The following is a 21605-nucleotide window of genomic DNA, read 5'->3' as shown; positions in this document are numbered from 1 at the left end:
TGTCAATGTGATATGTACCTTGGGATTTCAACTTGTTTTGTGCAGTAACAGTGGTGACCCAGGATACTTCCTTTTGCCATTAGCCAAATGGAAGCTTGTCTGCCTTCCTATCCTCTTGCTTTTTCACACTGTTTTTACTAGAGACCCAATTAATTTGTTCCATGTTAAGCAGGTATCTTGCAGGCGAAGATCATAGGATGCCTTTAAGTATTTCTGTTAATTTCAGCACTAAATAAGATAGTGTATCTTGGGGCGCCTGGGTGGCTCAGTGGGTTAAAGCCTCTGCCTTCGGCTCAGGTCATGATCCCAGGGTCCTGGGATCGAGCCCCGCATCGGGGTCTCTGCTCCGCAGGGAACCTGCTTCCTCCTCCCTCTCTCTCTGCCTGCCTCTCTGCCTAGTTGTGATTTCTCTCTGTCGAATAAATAAAATATTAAAAAAAAAAATTAAAAAAAAAAAAAGATAGTGTATCTTAACAGTTTAAAAGACCCCTTTCCTGGACATTAGAACTCCTAGACATTAGAACTACTTTCCTGGACATCTTTTTCCCAGAAAGAAACTGAGAAATACTAAAGATTATTCCATTTTGTATTCTGTGTACTTTAAGCACACAAAGCAGACTCAGGACAATAATGTCATTACTGCATTCCTACTAGTGTATGTATTTTGAAATATCATCTTACTTTGTTAGAATTACATCCTAAAAAAATGGTCGATTCTATCATATACAAAAAAATGGATCCCTCATTCTCCATAGGCTTCAATCAGGAAAGCAATTATTCTTCTACTGCCAACTCTTAAATAGCCAAGATTAATTTCAAAGGCAGAAATTTAAAAGTAATGAGGCAATTCTTTTGACTTCTTGGAAGTGCTGTCAAAGAAAATATAGTATTTTCATTCTACTTTTTTTATGTTGGTAATAAATTGTGATTCCTTTTCTTGCTAATGCAATACTTCTTTTGCAGAGAGTAAGAATCGTATACTAGACAGTTGAGAGTCTATCACTTAAGATTATCTTAAATTTATGTGTCTATTGTTCTTGTACTAGGAGTAAGGGACTAAAAAAAGCTAAAAGGATTCATATAAGTAATTTTTTGCAATATGTACAAAAAGGGGGAAAGAAAATAGAAAGGAAATTTACATGTTGTTTAAGTGAAAATACATGAAAAAAATTGACAGAAAAAATTCATGTAGTTGCTGAAAGATAATCCCAGCAGTGTTTCTTCTAGCAGTTGACAAGTTCTTGATTCATTACACAACCATGTATTTTAAAATGAAAGATGGGACCAAAAGCACTTTTGTGGATTTGGCCTTTGAGCCGAGACAGATTGCCATTAGGTTAACACTCAATATCCAATCTTCACTTCATGCATTTGCCATTTTCTTGGTGTTATAAATGACTCACTTAAAATAAGTTACATTTTTAATATTCAAAACCACTTATATCTCCCTGGGATTGGTTTAAGTACCCTTTTGGTTTTTTCCAGCAAGACACATATGCCAAAGCAAATAGATACCAATATATATTTTATCAATGAGTAAGGGAGAGACAACTAATTTGAATCCTTTGCATTACTATCTTCAAAAGAGTTATTTTCTGGCTTATATAGGTTAGTGAAGAACTTTTTGTATTGTGCTTATGTTACTATTTGGTTTCGCTCCAAAGCCCATTTAACTGCAACAGTCTGTTCCGGTTCATGAAACTGGTTGGTTGTTTAGATCTTGCTTTTGCTCCAAGGCAGGTAATTTTAATATCAGCTTGGAAGTTTAAAAATAATTATTCACTGACAGGGAGAATTTAACCCAGACATAATCTACTGTTAATTGACTACCAATGGACATAAAATCAATGGCCATTATGTTCATTTGTGAGTCACATATCTAAGTAAAATGTTGAAATTCATTTGAATTTTAGACAACTAATTGTAATAATAATAACACTTATTGACTGCTTAGTGGGTTTTAGGCCTGATACTAAGCACTTCACATGTATTAGCTCATTTACTTCTCACATTTTTTTTTTCCAGCTGGAAATAGTTGTTTCCAGTTGAAACTTTGAGGCTTAGAGTAATTTTGCTCAAGGTCATGATGAAGTTCTAGAACCTAGGCGAGGTTCGGTGGGCTGAGGTCTGGAGCCGATGACCAAGAAAGAATTCTTGAGACATCTTTGGTGCAAAATGGTGGTTTATTAAAGCATGGGGACAGGACCCTTGGGCAGAAAGAGCTGCTGCCCCGGGCTGTGAGGGATGGCAGGTTCTGTACCCTGCAGTTTCCGGAAGGTGAGGGAAAGGGAGGTTTCAATGGAGTTTTCATATGCTAAAGAGGGCCTACAAGGTGCCGGGAGTATCCCGGAGGTCTTCAGAGGTCTTCGGGAAATCGGGAGGTCTTCCAGCTTGATCAATGTTGTCTTTTTGCAAGTCATTAACATCAAGATAGGTGGGAGATTCCTTGTGGGATGTCACAATTCTGCTATCAAGCGTCTTTGTTAGTGAGATTTAGGTTCAGAAGAGATTTACTATATTTACATTTCTTTCTACCTCAGCCTCCTTCAGTTTTGTGTATGGAGGGGAGGGCAACCCTAGGGCTTGAGGGACTGAGTTATTTGCCTCTGGAAATTATCAGTAGCACAAGGTAACTTCTTTGTTTGTAGATCTCCAGGACTTTTGTAAACCAAGGGGATCTATTTGTTTCTCGTTTATGGTGGTCAGGGGTGCCTGAGGAATGCTACACATTTACCTAGGGGAGCGGATGGAGAGGGGGTGCAAGATGCCAGCTTTTGCTTTGTCCTCAGCCAGCCTCCTGCTCCCTCATCAGTCACACTTGTGGCAGATCCAGGATAGGAATTCCACCTCAGGCATTTGGATTGAAATTTGGATTGAAACTACCATACTATCCTGTTTTCTTGATATAATCAATTTCAGTGTCTTTCATTTTCAAATTAGGAAATTTAGACCCACATGATTGAATTGACTGAGATTAACAGCTAGTTTCTTAAATTGAATGGAGATGATCAGCACTAGAAAACCAGACTCCTGACTCTGAGTTCAGTGTACTTTTCATTACAATAGCTTCTTTCTCAGACAACAAACTGTTGGTTCACACTAACCAGTTATTTTCAGAATATTTAAGTGTATGAAAGAACCCCTTAATGACTACTCATAAGTGTATGAAAGAACCCCTTAATGACTACTCATTACCAACACAATTTTAAAACAATATTGAAAAGGCAGAGAATGACAGGTAACATTTTCCCAAGAATTTAGGATTAAGTTAAGTGGAATGAGGTTCCTTTTATCTACTGACCTACACTATATTTAGCTTAATTTCTATTTCATTTCCTGATACTCTTCTATAAGAGGTATTAGAACCACTGTATTAAACAAAACATACTATTTTTTTATTTTCAAGTATGATACTTGAAATTAAGAGAAGTGTTATTCATATATATTATTTACTTATATTATGCTATGCAAAATTCAAATCCCTTAATTTTTCTTCTTAATAAAATTGGTCGTTAGGTGATGTCATGGTAATGAACTTTCCAATAATTTTTATGAGCCAGTCTTTCATTTGATTTTGACTTATATGCCCTATAAACAAGTGTTCGATGAACTGGTCAGGGGAAGAATATATTTATGGTTTGTTAAAACATTTTATCTCCATGGAAAAGATAGATATGTATCGAGTATCTAAGACTATGCAGATTTCCTTCTTACCCATTCATCATTCTATAACTGTGTTGTCTGTATATAGCTAGGATGAATTTATCATTAGTTACTAAGACTTACCTTATCAGAATTGGTAAAAATCAGAAAGAGAAAATATATTAATCATGCTAAAGCTACAAAGGAATTTATTATTTGATGTTTCTGTCAAAGGATTTTTTAAAATTATTTTTAAGATTTTATTTATTTATTTGACAGACAGAGATCACAAGTAGGCAGAGAGGCAGGCAGACAGAGACAGGGAAGCAGTCTCCTCACTGAGCAGATAGCCAGATGTGGGGCTTGATCCCAGGACTCTGGGATCAAGACCTGAGCCGAGCAGGGGCGCCTGGGTGGCTCAGTGGATTAAGCCGCTGCCTTCAGCTCAGGTCATGATCTCAGGGTCCTGAGATCGAGCCCCGCATCGGGCTCTCTGCTCCACAGGGAGCCTGCTTCCTCCTCTCTCTCTGCCTGCCTCTCTGCCTACTTGTGATCTCTCTCTGTCAAATAAATAAAATAAAATCTTTAAAAAAAAAAAAAAAAAAAAAAAAAGACCTGAGCCGAAGGCAGAGGCTTTAACCCACTGAGCCACCCAGGAGCCCCTGTCAAAGGAAAGTGTGCATTAAATACAATATTTTAAGACCACCTTAAAAATCAAGCACTTTAGTTCATTTTAATTGATTAAGTCATTGTTTTGGGTGGCCCCATAAATTAAAGATAACTATTTCTAAGGTCAGTACCCAGGCCTTTGCAAAGTTTGTGTTTGTATCTTTCCTTATTATTTGTGTTTGTATTCTTGTGTTAGCTCTTAATGGCTTTAGTGTGTGCCAATAATCTTTCTGTTTACTTTGGTAGACAAATAGTGTTCTCACAGTTTGAATGTGTTAAGTCGTGAAAACATAGTTTTTTTGGGGGGTTAGTTGTTTTGTTATGCTTGGTCTCCATTGCCTAAATTAATACCTGGTACAGAAGAATTGTTCAGTAAAAATTTATCTAATGAATTCTACTTTATTAAATCCTGAAGTCTTTCAGGGTATCTGGTCTTAAAGTGATTTATTTCAGTGACGAAAGAGGTGGATAAAAGTCAAATTTTAGTACAGGTTCCTATCATCCTTTTAAAATATCAGTTCAACACACTAAATTTACCCATGTAAATAATTTCTGAATGGCCTGATACAAATAGTTTTCAAATAGAGACTTTAAAATGATAGGACCTTAATTATTTTTGACTATGTACTACAAAGAAAGCTAGGTGCTGTGCTAATTACTTACCATGACATTATCTTAATTTTTAGGACAATATTTTGAGGAATATCTTCCTAATCCTATTAAAGCTGTGAGGTTAAGTAATTTGTTCAAGATAACACAACAAATAGCAGATTCAGGACTGTCTCCAAGCCTTTACTCTGTACTGCCTCATGTAGACAAGAAGTAAGCCCACAAGTATTATAGATCGGATATAGTGAAGTAAGTCTTCAAGGATCAACTTCAGATTTTTGTTTTTAGTCTAGCTGTATTTTTTTAATTAGAGAGAATGTAAATTCTTTGAAATTGTGATTACAAGCAGATAATACATTATATCATACAATATTTTTCTTACACATTTAAGAATTGAAGGATTCTGAGTAGGATAGTGATAGAGTCTCAGTTTTAGCAGGATTAAAAAATCTGGCTAGCAAATAGACTTTAGGGCAGAGGCAGGAAGAAGAAAGGAGGATATTGCAATAAGCTCAGCAAGAGATGGTGACTACTTAGACCAGACAATAAGTCTTGGCCTTTATCCTTGAGAACTTTTTTTTTTTTTTTTTAAGATCTATTTATTTTGGAGAGAGCGTGAGCCAGTGGGGCTTGGGGAACAGAGGGAAAGAAGCAGGCTCTCTGCTGAGCATGGAGCCTGACATGAGGCTCAATTGCACAACCCTGAGCTAAAATCAAAAGTTGGACACTTCACTGAGTCACCCAGGAGCCCTCCATGGGCACTTTTACTAGTGCTTCCTGGAAGTAGTTTCAACTCGTTAAATTTGGAGTGGATTTTGAAAGTAGAGTCAGTGTATTTTCCAAATGAGTAAAAATAGAGAAAGAGAAGAGGGAGGAGAGAAGAATAGGCTAAGATGATTCCAAGATTTTGGCTTAAACAACTGGAAAAATTATGTTGCCAATTCTGGAATAGAATCAAAGCTTTAGTTGGGACCACTTTAAGTTTTAGACTTTCAAGTGGAGTATATTAGTGAAAACTATTAGAATATCAAGTCTCGGGGCGCCTGGGTGGCTCAGTGGGTTAAAGCCTCTGCCTTCGGCTCAGGTCATGATCTCAGGGTCCTGGGGTCGAGCCCCGCATCGGGCTCTCTGCTCAGCAGGGAGCCTGCTTCCCTTCCTCTCTCTCTGCTTGCCTCTCTGCCTACCTGTGATCTCTGTCAAATAAATAAATAAAATCTTAAAAAAAAAAAAATATCAAGTCTCTTTTAGTCACTTTGCTTGAAGCTGGGCTTAAAGAACATACCTAAACATATCTTTGGGTAAGACAGCTGCCCTATGAATTACTGATATTAGAAATGGAAACAAAGACCATTTAGGTCAGAGTAGAAAAAACAGCCTTTAATGAAAATACCAAGATAAAATTTAGGACAAAACAGAAGACTTCATATACTTCATAAAGATCATAGAAATCATCTAATCAAGTTCCTATTTCATAGATGAAGGGATATTGAGTTTCTGAGAAATTTGGTGACATGTCCAAGCTTAAGGCCAAGAAAGAGTAATTTTCTAATTTGTAGTTACTCTTTATAAGAACATACTTTAGGTATGCTTTCATCCATATTTATTGTCAAAAATAAAAACAAAAGATTGTGAGAGAACCAAAAGGGTCCTCTCAAATAATAATTATGCTTCAAATGTGGTGTTAAAATTGAGGACATTGGTTTATATTATAGATATTATTTTTTCCTCCAAACTTTTTTTTGATAATCAGAAAACCTAGAAAATGATGTGTATTTATAACAACTACATAGCAGTTAATTTTCACAAGAGGTTAACAGCAGAAATAATGGGAGTCAGTTTTTTAAGCAGTAAAATATCCTAGATGGAGATTTGTGTCATATTTTCTGTAATTGATTGGCATCAACTATTAATAGTTCTTACTAGGTATGGAAAACTACATTTCTCAATGTGGTAACAGTTTTATTTTTTTAAAGGACAATTTAAATGCTCTAATGGAATGAATAAATTTATAAAGCTATCTTATTTTAAAACTCTGATAATGGGGAAAAGAGCAATTTAATATTTGATAGTAATTTTTTTCCTTAAAGATAAACTTAGTTGCTCTTATTTGTATCTTATATCTTACAGTAATTGTGGAGTAATCATTAAATTATATGCTTGTGTTTGTAGTAAACCTTTTAACAAAATACATTAAATTTACTTTTGATATTAAGTTGCTTTCTACAAATTACAGTAATTTCAACCAACATATTCATCTGTTATTTCTAATTAATTATTCAAAAGAATTAGAAATAGGAGTTTAGATTTATCTATTATTTCCCTTCATGGTATAAAATTAAATATACAAAAAAAAAAAAGGAAGGGAGGAAAGAAAAAAAAAAGATCTGCTTTTCTCTAGGTTGTAATTTTTGTTTCTTTGTCTTGTGTTATAGAGCTACATTCACGGAAGCAGCCAAGCTCAGTTCGTGGCAGAGTCACACATTATTCTGGTACTAAGTATCCTTTAAAATACTGATGGATTGAAAAGGACAGAAGTTGCATGCTGTCAAACTGACTTTTTTTCATAGCGGTAATTATCAAGATTTTAAAAAGACATGAAATTTTAAACTTTACTATGTTTCTAGTTCCTATGCCAATTATTTATTATTTAATTTTGCTTTTATTCTGAGTCATTAACAACCTATAATTTTCTCTTTTTTTTACTGACTGTTGAATTGCAAAGTATAGCTTTTGCTCTGCTTTGGTTATCTTTAACTAATGTCTTTATGTGGAGTTTGTGTGGTTTTACTTTAAAGGGTCCTAACAGAGAAAAACATGTCCTAAAATATAAAAAGCAGAATTTTAAAATACTGTCTTACTACTGATTTCCTTAAATAGTATGGTAAGTCAGAAAAGGGAGATTTAAGATGGTTAGACATGTCTTTTTGGAACATAGCAGACTAAATGTTATAAATCAGATAATGGAGTACAATTTACGGTTTGGTGGTAGAAGGGCAAGGAAGACAGAATAGAATAGTAAAGAGGTTAAGTTTAAAGTGTCTAATTAAAACCAGACTCTGAGGTTAAGTTTAAAGTGTCTAATTAAAACCAAACTCTGAATACTCTTAGAATGAAATAAAGTTACTCTTGGGGTAAATAACTGTATCTTGGGGGAACACTAATGTTTGTCTTGAGAAATATTTGAAGGTTAAATTTATAATGTTGAATATATTGAGTCATCATCAGGATTTAAAGTGTGCCTATAGAATTGTTAATAAAATTTGATTACTTTCCTAGTTACCAAGATTCATATTCAACTGAAGTAATCTAGAACAAATTTTTAGTATTTTTTTTTTAAATATTTTATTTATTCGACAGAGAGAAATCACAACTAGGCAGAGAGGCAGGCAGAGAGAGAGGAGGAAGCAGGCTCTCCACGGAGCAGAGAGCCCGACGTGGGGCTCGATCCCAGGACACTGGGATCATGACCTGAGCCGAAAGCAGAGGCTTTAACCCACTGAGCCACCCAGGTGCCCCAATTTTTAGTATTTTATATAATCAGAACTATTTAAACCTTTAAGGAATCTTAGATCTCATCTAGGTCCAAACCTCATTTCATAGGTAGGAAAACTAAAACCTACAAAATTTAATTGACTTGTTTTAAGTTGAAGGAAGAACTAGGATTAGAATTCCCTTTTCTTTGTCATCGTCTTATCAATTAAGTTTTATGTATGTTGTTATGATCTACGACACAGGATTTCATGAATAAATGTCAGTCATCCCATCTTGAAGTTTTTGTTTTTAATCGAGAAGGAAACGACTTTAATATCATTAAGGTTTTTGTATTTCTCTACCTTGTAACAGTGCATTTTTTAAATTCACCAGCAAGTATGTATTTTCTACCTTCAGCTTTTTAAGCAATCTATTTTATTTGCATAATATGTTCTGGACAATGTGTCAAGGTTAGTATATACTGAGTCTTCTATTAATTTTAGTGGAAGAGAGGGGTAGGAATGCATAAAGCACTTCCAATTCTCAAGAAGCTCACAAACTTCCTCATTTATAAAATCAGGATTAGCAAAGTAACCACATAGTATTTTTGGGCTATTTTGGGGTTTGGGTTTTTTTTTCCTCCTTTTACTTTCCCATGAGTTCTGAATTTATTTATATTTCTGAATTTATTTATAATTATATTTCTTCTACCCTTTACACATACTTGTATGCATATGGGGAATTGTGTATCTTCAGCCCATTTCTTGCTTGCATGTGTTTAATTACCTGTGTGCTTTAATAAGAAGCTACTAGTGTATGTTTTTGCTGTAGTTTGTCTCATAAATTAAAATCGGAAATATCAGTATTTTAATTAACATTCTCAAGTTTTGTGGTCTTGATCAGTAAGTGGCAGGTTTCTCTTTTCTAACTTTAATACAATAAGAAATTCATACTTCATGCACATCATAGGTGCCTTGGGTGAGAAAATGAAATCCAGATCTATGTATTGGAACATCTCCTTCTCCTTATCGGAAAATAAAGGAAGACCATCTTTACTCTTTACTTATCTCTACATTTTATAGATGTATTTATGAAGCAAAATATATTTGTGTTGAAGCACATTGGTAGGAAACCAACTATTACAGGTGACATTTTAGCTCTTATTTATATATTGTAGGCTTTTATTTTCTATCCTCTTTCAATCCATGAAACAGCATTTTAGCCGTGTACTTTCTTTAAAGCAGCTAGTCTATGAAACACATCAGGAGTACCTAGCAAAAACTATGTTGAGACCATCATTGTATGGCAGGAATTCTCCAGGGTTTCATTTCATGGCTCATTGACATCAAGCTGAGATTTAGGATGCAAAGAAATTGCAGAAGCAATATGAAGTCTTCCATGTAGATTTTTAACAGTAATATGTAACAGATTTAAAAGTGCTTATTCTCTTTATGCTACCAATAGTTACTTACTGCTTTCTTCTCCTGGTTTGTTTGTTATAAGTTAACTGAGAAAATGTCTTTTAAAATGGTGGACTCATCAAAACTATTGGTGAAATTTTAAAAGTAGCCAAAATAATAATTTCTGCTTTTACTTTCATTTGGTAGACTCTACTGATATTTTTTTCAACTTACCATGTATTTTTTTTTTTTTATAATTTGCATGTGTATGTTTTCCTTTTTCCAAAAAGAAAGAAAGGAAGGAAGGAAGGAAAAAACCCATAAATTCCAGATGGTCAGTTCTTGTTTATCTAGAGAGAATATGCCTGCTTTTTGTTTTTCTCCTTTTGATTTAGTAAGCCAAATCATTAGATGCAATCGCTGTATGCAAAATTTTGCTGGAAAAAAAACTAAGAACAGATGGAATCATTTGATGTCATAGGTTATAGATTCATATTTACTAAAAATAAGGTTTTTCTCCCCATTAGTGTTTTATTTTCTCAGTACCTTCTTTAAGAAAAAAACAAAAAGCAGTCCTAAGTAGTTCATGAGAGAAAACTATATAAAAAGGAGTAAGAAATATCACATTTTAATATGGAATATATATGAACTAAGAATAACTTATGTAATCCTTTTATTCTTCCTAGTAAAAATTCATTGTTACTTATTTTTCATTCAGTTGTATTTCAATACCTGATGCAAATATAAAGTATTTGCTGTTTACAAGAAGGTAGACGGATAGAAAAATAATTGTAATTTAGTGTGACACGTTATAATGAGTGCTTGGAAGCTCAAAAGGAAGAGCAACCCACTGCCTAGAGAACTTGCATTGACTTTTCAGCTGGTTTTGGTACAGTGGAAAAAGGAGTTTCCCAGACAGAGAATGAATGAGAATATTCTAGTAGGAGGTCCAGCAGGTACAAAAATATAAAATGAGAGAGAATATTCACAAATGCTTAAGAGCAGATTGATGAAAGGTTACTTTGGATGCATAATGAAAATCTTCCCACACCTTACTAAGAAATTTGAACCTTAAGTGAATTCACCAAGATGTGGTCTATTTGTGCTAGTACATACAGGATACATGAGTTCTAGGACTGGCTTTTATCTTTTTTAAAACTCTGACCTATCCCTTAGTTCTCTACATCCCTCAAGTTCTAGGGTCTCAAGATGATGACATAAAATAAACATCTTTTCAAAGTAAAAATGCTAATATAAAAGACAAAGGGTACACTAGCAATAATAATTTAAATATATATGTATATATTTACACATACACACTTAGATCACATTTGCTTTTCCTATGAGAAATACATTTGTTTTCCACTTATTATGAATGAGTATTATTTTACTTTGCATTTGTTTTCAATCTGTGATAGAAAGCAAATGTTTTAGTTTGTTATATCCAAGGAAAAACATACTACATAAAAAATGATGGATGCAAATTGAAGATAATTTTAGATTTAGAGCTCTGTTAAGTCTTAATATGCTAACATTTTTTTCAATATCTGCTCTCATTTATCTTTAAATTGACAATCCTCATTCCCTTCCTAGGAGCAACAGTAAACCTAACGTCGTGTACAACTGAGAATGGATCATAATATGGTACAGATATATTTGTTACCAGTTCAGTAGGATGCTCAGTGCCTCTGGGTGCTGCATATAATTTATACAAATAGCAGCTTCTGTTTTATGTGGAATTCTGTCAATATTTTGTCTTTTTAAGCAGTAAAAGGTGACAGATTTAGCAGAGAAACTCAGGTGTGCATTGCTGTGACAGTACTCAGTACAAAGTGAAAGTAATACATGAAGTAGACTAGGATGTGTGTGTGTGTAGGCATAGGCATTAGCAAACTCAGAACAACAGAAAAAGTCTGAAAAACATATTTCATCCATTGCTTGGGACTCTTTAGTAAGACACAGCCAAAATGGCTACACTCACAGTTTAATGGCAGAAAATCAACTGTTAATCCAGAGTTAAACACTCAGATTAGTGCTGGGTCATCCAACCCTCTACTCAGTGAAGAAAGCCTTACACATCAAGTCTGACAGACGGTCATCTAGCTTTTACCTCTTTCTAAAAGATAATACTTCACCTAAAAATTATGTTACAGATTTTTTTTTTTCCAAATGGTAAGTCTTATGTAGGCCCTTTTTTAACCAAAACTTTTTGTCATTGATATGCAAAATGATATGATACTTATTAAGTTAAATAATAATTCTCAACACTCAAAGGCCTTAAATTAAAAACTTACCTTTAAATAAAAGAGAAAGTTAGCTTTTTTTTTTTTTTTAAGATTTTATTTATTTATTTGACAGAGAGAGAGAGATCACAAGTAGGCAGAGAGGCAGGCAGAGAGAGAGGAGGAAGCAGGCTCCCTGCGGAGCAGAGAGCGGGATGAGGGGCTCGATCCCAGGACTCTGAGATCATGACCTGAGGTGAAGGCAGTGGCTTAATCCATTGAGCCACCCAGGCGCCCCGAAAGTTAGCTCTTTTAAGCCATTTTAGTTCATAATCTTAATTATGACCAAGGTTAAAGTAGGTTCACAGCTTATTTTTTGGTAAAGCCTAGAAAACTCAAGTTTGCAGGAAATATTCTGAAGATAACACTTGTTTCTTGACCCTACTGCTTTCGAATAGAGTATTTTACCTTGGGCTTATACACAACCATATAACTAGTCATTCCTTTGTTTTTAAATCCTACTTTGGGGTTGTATGGTCTGTATTTACTAAGTTCTCACATTTCTTTTCAAGTAAATAAAACTAACTTCCTCTCACATATACAGTTTATACTGCCTTTTGCACGCCTTGGATCCTGTGTAACACAGTTGACAAACTAGTACCAGTGAGTTCCAAATCCAGTCCGTCTACTATTTTGGTAAATAAAGTTCTATTGGAACATAGGCACACCTATTCATTTCTGTATTGTCTTGATTACTTTGTACTACAACAGCAGTGTTAAGTGGTAGCCATACATCATACAGCTTACAGAGAGTTCATATAGTTGTATTTATCCTATTTATAGTTGAACCTTGAACAGTGTGAGTGTTAGGGTTGCTGACACCTCCCCCCCCCCCGCACATATACACACATTTAGAAATCCACATAATTACTTTTTTCTCCTCAAAAATTAAGAGCATGCTGTTAACTGGAAGTCTTACTGATAGCAAATAATCATACATATTTTTTAATATTGTATGTATTATATACTGTTTCTTACAAATAAAGCTCTAGTAAAGAAAATACTAAGAAAATCATAAAAAGTAGTTATAATACTGTACTAGAGTAACAAAAAATATTTGCATACAAGTGGACCCCAGCAGTTCAGACTGTACTTTCTAGGCCTTTACCAGAAAAATTCTGCAAATTACTGTTCAGTAGGATGTGGTAAGTAAAAAAGTCAAAAATCCCCAACCTTATGACCTCAAGATAGTTGCTGTTAACTTTATTATCTTTCTCTGCATTTCCAGCTATTTTGTTCCTTTGCTCTTATCTCATCATTTTCATCTAACCTTGTGCTACCATCCTACCTCATTTCTTTTATGGTTTTTTTGATTGGCAACTGTCACTTACTAGTTTGTGGCTTTGCATAAGTTATTCAGACCTCTCTGCTTCATTTTCCTTATTTGGAAACTGAAAAAAAGGATATCTGTCAAAGAGTTGTATGGCAATGAGTAAGATAATGAACAAAACTTTCCTGCCTTTTTGGGGGTGGTCTAACATTGTAGTGGCAGGAAAAAGAAGTAAATAAGTAAATTTTTTTTTTAATTGATGTGAAATTTCTTTTAAAAACAATGTTACAGGGAAAAAAACAGGAAAAAGGAATTAGGTTAGAGGAGGCTTTTCTGATAAGATGTCATTTGAGCAGAAACTAAAAGAGAAGTGAAGTTTGGGATATTTGGGAGAAGAGCATTAAGCAGGGGAATATCAAATACAAAGAGGCCTAGGCAAAAAGATTTTGGTCTTGTTGGAAAAACAGCTAGTAGGACAAGAATAAGAGCAAACAAGAGCAGACACCTGTAGGCTGTGGATCAGACTGCAAATCATGTAGGGCCTAGGGCCACTTTGAAATCTTGTTTATTCAGAGTGACATGAAAAGCTTTTAAATTGTTCTTAACAGAAGAGTGACATTACCTGACTTAAAGATATTAAGAATGAGAATGTTTTTAAGATTTAAGGGAATTTCATAAGCAAGAAACAACCACAAAATTCATAAAGAAAGAAATAACTTGCCACATTAAAATGAAAACTCTGCATAACAAAGCAATTTACAAAAGAGAATGAGTTCAGCATCATGACAGTATGAGTTGTTCCTTTTGTCTTTTTGATTTACAAAATTGGACATTTGTAACCAAACTAAAGTATCTCAGCTCAATCCACCAGGACACCGGTCTGTACTCCCTATAGTGGGTGAATAGGATGAGAGGGCTGGATCCAAAGGCGTCTGTGAGCCTGTCCCACACCCACTTGCTGCCATCAGAAAAGGTAATGTGGAGAGTGAAAAACTAGTACACTGACTGGAGATAGAGTATTTTGGGGATCCAACCAGCCTGATGGGAGAAACTGGGAAACAGAAAAGAACAGAGACAAGTTTGGGGGCAGAGGAAAACAAACCAAGTTGCCCTTCTGTCCCAGGCAGCACTGCCACCTACTAGGCTTGGAGGGTAGCAAGCAATAGCAACTGCATCTCTGGCAGAAGAGGTGGAAAAGGAAAGTGGTGAAGGACAGATGGCCTGGCAATGCAGGCTGCAGGGACCAGCAACACCCAGCTCCCTGAGCAGGGACCTTATGACTGAGGAAAGGAAGAGTAAATGGAGAGAGGCAGACAAGAACATCAAAGGGTCTTACAAGAAAAGCGTTTCCTGCAGTAGGCTCCAGGATTTCAGCTGAAGGTCAGCCCAACGACCTCCGGGATTTCCCCACTGGAGGGTTCTCCTACTGGCCCAAGGGCACTCCCATAGCTCCAGGTGTTAAGTCCATACCTACTCAAACTTTGTCCCCAGCCTTTTTTTTTTCTTCTAAACATAGTTCTTTCTGCAAGCCTCTTCCCAAGGTAGCAATGAAAGCCTGCTCCAGTAAGAAAGCCCAAAACTTGTGCTATAGCACCATCTTCTGGAAAACAAAGGTTTCTAATTGCCAGCCTGTTGAACCGTAACGAAGTGAACAAGAAAGGCATATGCTACTTCAAATGGGACAGTAGAGGCACATTTCATTAGATACTGAAAAATCACAGTAATATGGTATCATAAAAAGGATAATTCTCAAGCAACCAAACTTCAAGGCATGGAATATTGTAATCTAACTGATAAAGAATTCAAAATTTCTTCATTAGAATGAAGAAATTTAATTAGCTACAAGAAAATAGGCAATTCAGTGAACTCAGGAATAAAATTAATGAACAGAAGGAGTTCTTTACAAAGAGATTTAAATTTTTAAAAAAGAATGAAAGAAATTCCAGGGCTGAGAAACTTAATAAATGAGATAAAGTATACACTAGAAAGCATAGAAAACAGAGCACATCAGATGGAAGAAAGAATAAGCAAGTTGGGGATAGGAATTTAGAAATGACTCAGTTGGAAGAAGAGGGAACTATTATTTTTAAAAAGTTAAAAAAACCTAAAGATTATTACCATGTCAGATCAGCAAATATCAGAATAATTGTATACCAGAAGGAGAAAAGAGAGAGGAGGAGGTAGGGTTTATTTACAGTAGTAATAGCTGAGAACTTCCTAAACATGGGAAAGAAACTAGACATGTAAGTCTACTAAGTTAAGGCAGTACCTTATTATCTCGATGCAAAAAGATCTCCAAGAAACTGTTAAAAATCATTTATAAAGAAATAATCTTAAAGGCAGCCAGGGGAAAAGGAAAAATAACCTAGAAAGGAACCCCCATTAAGCTCTTACTGCATTTCTCAGTAGAAACACCATAGGCCAGGAGAGAGTAGAATGACATACTCAAAGTACTGAACAAGTAAAATTACCAGTCAAGCATACTTTATATCATAAAATTATCCTTCAAATATGAAAGAGAAATGCTGAAGAAGCTCCACACCACCAGATCTGTCTTACAAATAATGCTGAAAAAGTTTTTCAAGTTGAAATAAAAAGATGCTAATTAGAAACAAAAAAAATCAAAGTCCACAAATGTCTGATAAAGGTGATAGTCAGAAACAGAAAACTGTAACTTTATATTAGAAAAGTATATTAATCACTTAATATAAAGGTTAACGGAAAGAACTTCAAAAATAATTACAGGTACTGCAGTTTATTAATGAATTCACAGCATAAAAAGAGCTGTTCTGTGACATCAAAAATTAAAAGGTGAGGAGTGAAAGTAAAGTGTAGAACTTTTATATGTGAATCAAGAAGAGAAAGTTTTTTTTTTTTTTTTTTCCTGCTGATAGCAACTTACCTGAGGTATTCTGTCTAAGCCTCATGATAACCACAAGTTAAAAATGCAGATACAGGAAACAAAAAATGGGGGAGGATTTTAGGGGGGAGACTGAGCAAATTACTATGGAAAACCACAAATTTACAAAGAAACAGAGGGAAAAAGAAACACTGAAAATCCAGAAGACAAAAGATAAGATGGTGGTAGTAAGTCCTTAGATATCACTATTCATGCTAAATGTAAATGGATTGAAATCACCAGTCAGAAGGCACAGACTAGCTGAACAGATTTTTTTAAAAAGCAAGACCCAAATGTATGCTGCCTGTCAGAGACATTTCAGCTCTAAACACACACATGGGCTCAATATATAGAAATGGAAAGGGATATTTTAAGCAAGTGTAAAACAAAAGAACATGGAACTACCCATACTTAGATTGGCAAAATAGACTTCAGCCAAAAATGTTAGCAAGAGATAAAGTATGTCATTAAATAATGATAAAGGGGTGAATACATCAAGAAGATATAATAATTGTAAATATATATGCACCCAACATACCAGAGCAGCAAAATATATTCAGCTAATACTAACAGATCTGAATAGAGAAATTGAACACAATGCAGTAAGAGTAGGCAATTTCAGTAACCTAGTGTCAGCAATGTATAGACCTATCCAGATAGATCATCAACAGGAAAATGTTAGAATTGGACAAAACTTTAGAACAAATGGACACAGGACATTCCATCCAACAGCATAAAACACATTCTCTTGTCAAGTGCACATGGAACATTCCCCAGGATAAATGATTTGATAAGACCCACAACACATATTAGCAAATTTAAGAAGACTGTAATCATACCAACTATCTTTTCTCTACAATGATATAAAATTATAAATCAATAAGAGGCAATCTAGGAAATCTACAAATGTGGAAACAACATATCTCTAAACAACCAATAGATCAAAAAGAAAAAAGGAAATTTAAAAATATCTTTAAACAAATGAAAATGGAAAATACAATATACCAAACTAATGGGATACAGCCAGAGCAGTTCTGGGAGGTAAGTTTATAGCAATAAATGCATATATTGAGGAATTATAGTCTCAAGTAAACAACTTAACTTTACACCTCAAAAAACTAAAGAAAGAACAAATTAAGCCCAAAGTTAACAGAAGAAAGGAAATAAGTACAAAGTAGAAATAAATGAAATAAAGACCAGAAAGTCAATAGAATGGACCAATAAAACTAAGACTGGATTCTTCAAAAAGAAACAAAATTGACAAACATTTAGCTAAACCAAGAAAAAAAGACTCAAAATCAGAAATGAAAGTGGAGTTATTAGAATGGATACTTCAGAAATATGTAGGATCATAACCTACTTATATAAATAATTATATGCCAAAAAATACATAATTGAGAAGAAATGGATACATTCCTGGGAACATAATTTGCCAATACTGAATCAGGAAGAAATAGAAAATATGAACAGATCAAATATGAATAAAAATATCTTACCTGTAATCAAAAACCTCCCAACACAGAAAACCCCAGAACCAAATGGCTTCACTGGAGAACTGTACCTAATACTTAAATAAGAATTAACACCAATCCTTCTCAATTCCACCAAAAAACAAACAAACAAACAAACAAAAAACTGAGTAGTAGAGAACACTTCAGATTCTATCAGGCCAGCATTACACTGATACTAATACTAAATAAGGACACGACAACAAAAGAAAACTATAGACTAATATCCCTGGTGACTACAAACATATAAGTTTATCAACAAACTATCAGTAAACCAAATTCAAGAACACTTAAAAAGAATTATACACCATAACGAAGTGGGGTTTAATCCTAGAATTCGAGGATGGTTCAGCATGCAAATCAATAAATATAAGACATAACATCAATAAAACAAAAGATAATCACGTGTTCATCTCAATAGATGCAGAAAAAGATCTGACAAAATACAACATCCTTTCATGATAAAAATCCTTTATGGGATTATACCTAATTTTCTTTTATACCTTAATGGATTAGGTATATAGTCAGAAGGTCAGAACATACCTTGGAATAATGAAAGCCATAGAAAACAAACCCAAAGCTAATATTGTATCTTTCTTTAAAGATTTTATTTGAGAGAGAAAAGAAGCAGAAGAAGGGGGAAGGAGAGGCCGATGGAGAAAGACTCCCTGCTGAGCAGGGAGCTGGATGTGGGGCTTAGTCTCAGGACCCTGAGATCATGAGGTGAGCTGAAGGCAGATGGTTAACCGACTGAGCCAGCCAGGCGGCCCGCTAACATTGAAATTCAATGGAAAAAAAAGAGAGCTTTTCCTCTAAGATGCAGAACAAGACAAAGATGCCCACTCTCACCACTCTCATTCAGTACTATACTCGAAGTCCTAGCTAGAGCAATTAAGACACAGACATAGAAGGCATCTAAATTGGAAAGTAAGAACTATTATTGTTGCTACTTGCAGATGATATGAGCTTATATATATCGATATCAGTACCAATAAAGAGAATCCCAAACTCTGAGCCAAAAAATTGTTGGCAACTAATCACCAATTTCAGTAAAGTTGCAGGATACAAAATCAAGTTGCAGAAAAGAGTTGCATTTCTTTACACTAATGATGAAACATCTAAAAAAGAAATAAAACCATCCAATTTACAATAACATCAAAATTTTTTAAAAATCTTAAGAATAAATTTAACCAAGGAAATGAAAAATCTGTACAACAAAACTACAAGACTTTGCTGAAAGAAATCAAAACACAAAGAAATGGAAATGCATTCTACGTTCATGGATCCGAAGAATATTATTAAAATGTCTATACTTCCCAAAGCCACGTACATAATCAATACAATCCTTGTCAAAATGTAAAGGCATTCTTTACAGAAATAGAAGAGGGGTGCCTGGGTGGCTCAGTTGGTTAAGCGCCTGCCTTCAGCTCAGGTCACCATCCCAGGGTCCTGGGATCAAGCCCCACTTTGGGCTCCCTGCTCCGTGGAAAGCCTGCTTTTCCCTCTCCTGCTTTTGCTCCCCCTGCTTGTGCTTTCTCTCTCTGTATCAAATAAATAATATATTTTAAAGAAAAAAAGAAATAGGAGAAGCAATCCTAAAATTTGTTTTGAACCATAAAAGGCCCCAAATAGCTAAAGCAGTCCTAAGGTAAAAGAACAAAATGACAAGTACGACACTTCGAGATTTCAAACAATTCTTCAAAACTACAGTAATAAAAGCAGTATTGTACTGATCCAAAAACAGACCCAGAGACCAAGGGAATAAAGTAGAGAGCCCAAAATTAAACTTCGGCATATACAATCCACTAGTATTTGATAAGGAATCCAAGAACATTCAGGAAAATACAGTCTCTTCAACACATGTCTCTTCTGCACATGCAGAACAATGACATTGGACCCCTATCTTGTGCCACCCACGGAAGTGAACCAAAATGAATTAAACATAAGATCTGGTACGAGAAAACTCAGAGGAGAAAACAAAGGGAAGAAGTTCATTGACACCAGTCTTGATGGCAATGATTTTTTTGGATATGTCACCAAAAACACGACAACACAAGAAAAAAAGGGGGGGGGGGGACTACACCAGATTTAAAGGCTCTGCAAAGCCAAAGAAACAACATGGAAAGGCAACCTACAGAATGCAAACCCCACATATCAAATAAGGGGTTAATATCCAAATGTATTATGAACTCCTACAACTCAATTACAAAAAAGCAACCTGATTTAAAAATGGGCAGAGGAACTAAACAGCCATTTTTCCAAAGAAGATGTGCAAATGCCAACAGATACATTAAAAGATGCTCAGCATCACTAGTCATCAGGGAAATGCAAATCAGCATGACCAAGAGATACCACCTCATTCTGTTACAATTTAAGCCTGTTATCAAAAAGAAGAAATAAATATTGGTAAGGCTGTAGAGAAAAGAGAACTCTTGCACTCTGTTCATGGGAATGTAAATTGGTGTGGCCACTATGAAAAAACAGTATGGAGTTTCCTCAAAAAAATTAAAAATAAAACCACCATACAATTCAGCAGTTGCACTTCTGGGTATGTGTCCAAAACCACTACTTTATCTTTTTTTTTTTTTTTTTTTTTTTTTTAATTTTTATTTATTTATTTGACAGAGAGAAATCACAAGAGAGGCAGACAGAGAGAGAGGATGGGAAGCAGGCTCCCCGCTGAGCAGAGAGCCCGACGTGGGACTCGATCCCAGGACCCTGAGATCATGACCTGAGCCGAAGGCAGCAGCCTAACCCACTGAGCCACCCAGGCGCCCCAAAACCACTACTTTAGATAGATACATGCCCCTTGTGTTTACTGCAGCATTATTTAGAATAGCCAGATATGGATGCAACCTAAGTGTCTGTTGATAGATGAATGGTTAAAAAAAGTTGATACACAAATATTGTTCAGCTATGAAAAAGTAGGATGTCTTGCTGTTTGCAACAACAGGGATGGAATTTGAGCACATTATGCTAAGTGAGATCAAAGAAAGACAACGACTGTATGATATACGTGGAATTTTAAAAAGCCAAACTTGTCAAAACAATAAAATGGTGGTTACCACAAGAGGGAGGAAGGGAGCTAAGACAGTAAAGAGTATGAAGTTAATAATGGGTAGTAAATAAACCATAGAGAATTAATGCACAGTGAAATGAATATAGACAACAGTGTTGTACTGCAATCAAATCTGCTTAGTCTAGACCTTAATTATTTCAAAAAGGTAACTATATAATATGATAGAGGTGATTATCACTACAATGGCAATCAAAATACATATCAAATTAATACGTTGTACCTCTTAAATTTACACAATGTCTTATGTCAAACTTATTAAGGTTTTAATACATAAAAAGAAAAAAAGAGAAAACTTCTGTTGCATCGTAGTTAAGAGCAAATGGGCATTGACTGAGACAGCCTTGGTCTGAATTCTGGCTCCAGCACTACTTAACACCTTGTGCCAGTTATTAGTCTCTAATTTTCATTATCCCAGTTTGTATGTAAGAACTAAAATAGTACCTACCTCATAGCACTGTTAGAAGGCTTAAGGAGAGAAATCCATGCACAGTGCTTAGCTCAGTTGCCTGCACATAGTTGAGATAAATAAATGTTGGCTATTAGATTAAATACATACATACATACATATAAGACAACACATAAAGGAAGAATCGAAATGCAACACTTCAATCAATTCATGTCCGGGGGGAAAAAAGAGCAATATACAAAAGGTTAAACAAAGAGAGGAATCAATTTCTCAAAGGATGCTCAGACTGTTATTACAGATGGTCACTCATCAGTTTGGTAAAAGCAATAATTCAGCAAAACTATTGATGAAATACAGGAAAAATACAGTA

General features: G+C 35.0%; 1 protein-coding gene across 4 annotated transcripts in view; it reads left to right on the top strand.

Moving 5' to 3' along the window:
* TUSC3 (tumor suppressor candidate 3) overlaps positions 1-21605 on the top strand; it is a 241470-nt gene that overhangs the window by 199875 nt on the left and 19990 nt on the right. For all 4 annotated transcript variants that reach the window (XR_006817428.1, XM_045997776.1, XM_045997775.1 and 1 more), the window contains one exon: positions 7353-7416. Coding sequence is in view for 3 of the 4 variants with exons in the window: in XM_045997776.1 (XP_045853732.1) it covers positions 7353-7416 (64 nt within the window). In the remaining variant the exon portion in view is untranslated. The remainder of the gene's footprint in view (positions 1-7352; positions 7417-21605) is intronic.

The sequence above is a fragment of the Meles meles genome, chromosome 2, assembly GCF_922984935.1.
Source record: "Meles meles chromosome 2, mMelMel3.1 paternal haplotype, whole genome shotgun sequence".
NCBI lineage: Eukaryota > Metazoa > Chordata > Mammalia > Carnivora > Mustelidae > Meles > Meles meles.
The sequence above is the reverse complement of the archived record's forward strand: the minus strand, read 5'-3'. Positions and strand labels throughout refer to the sequence as shown.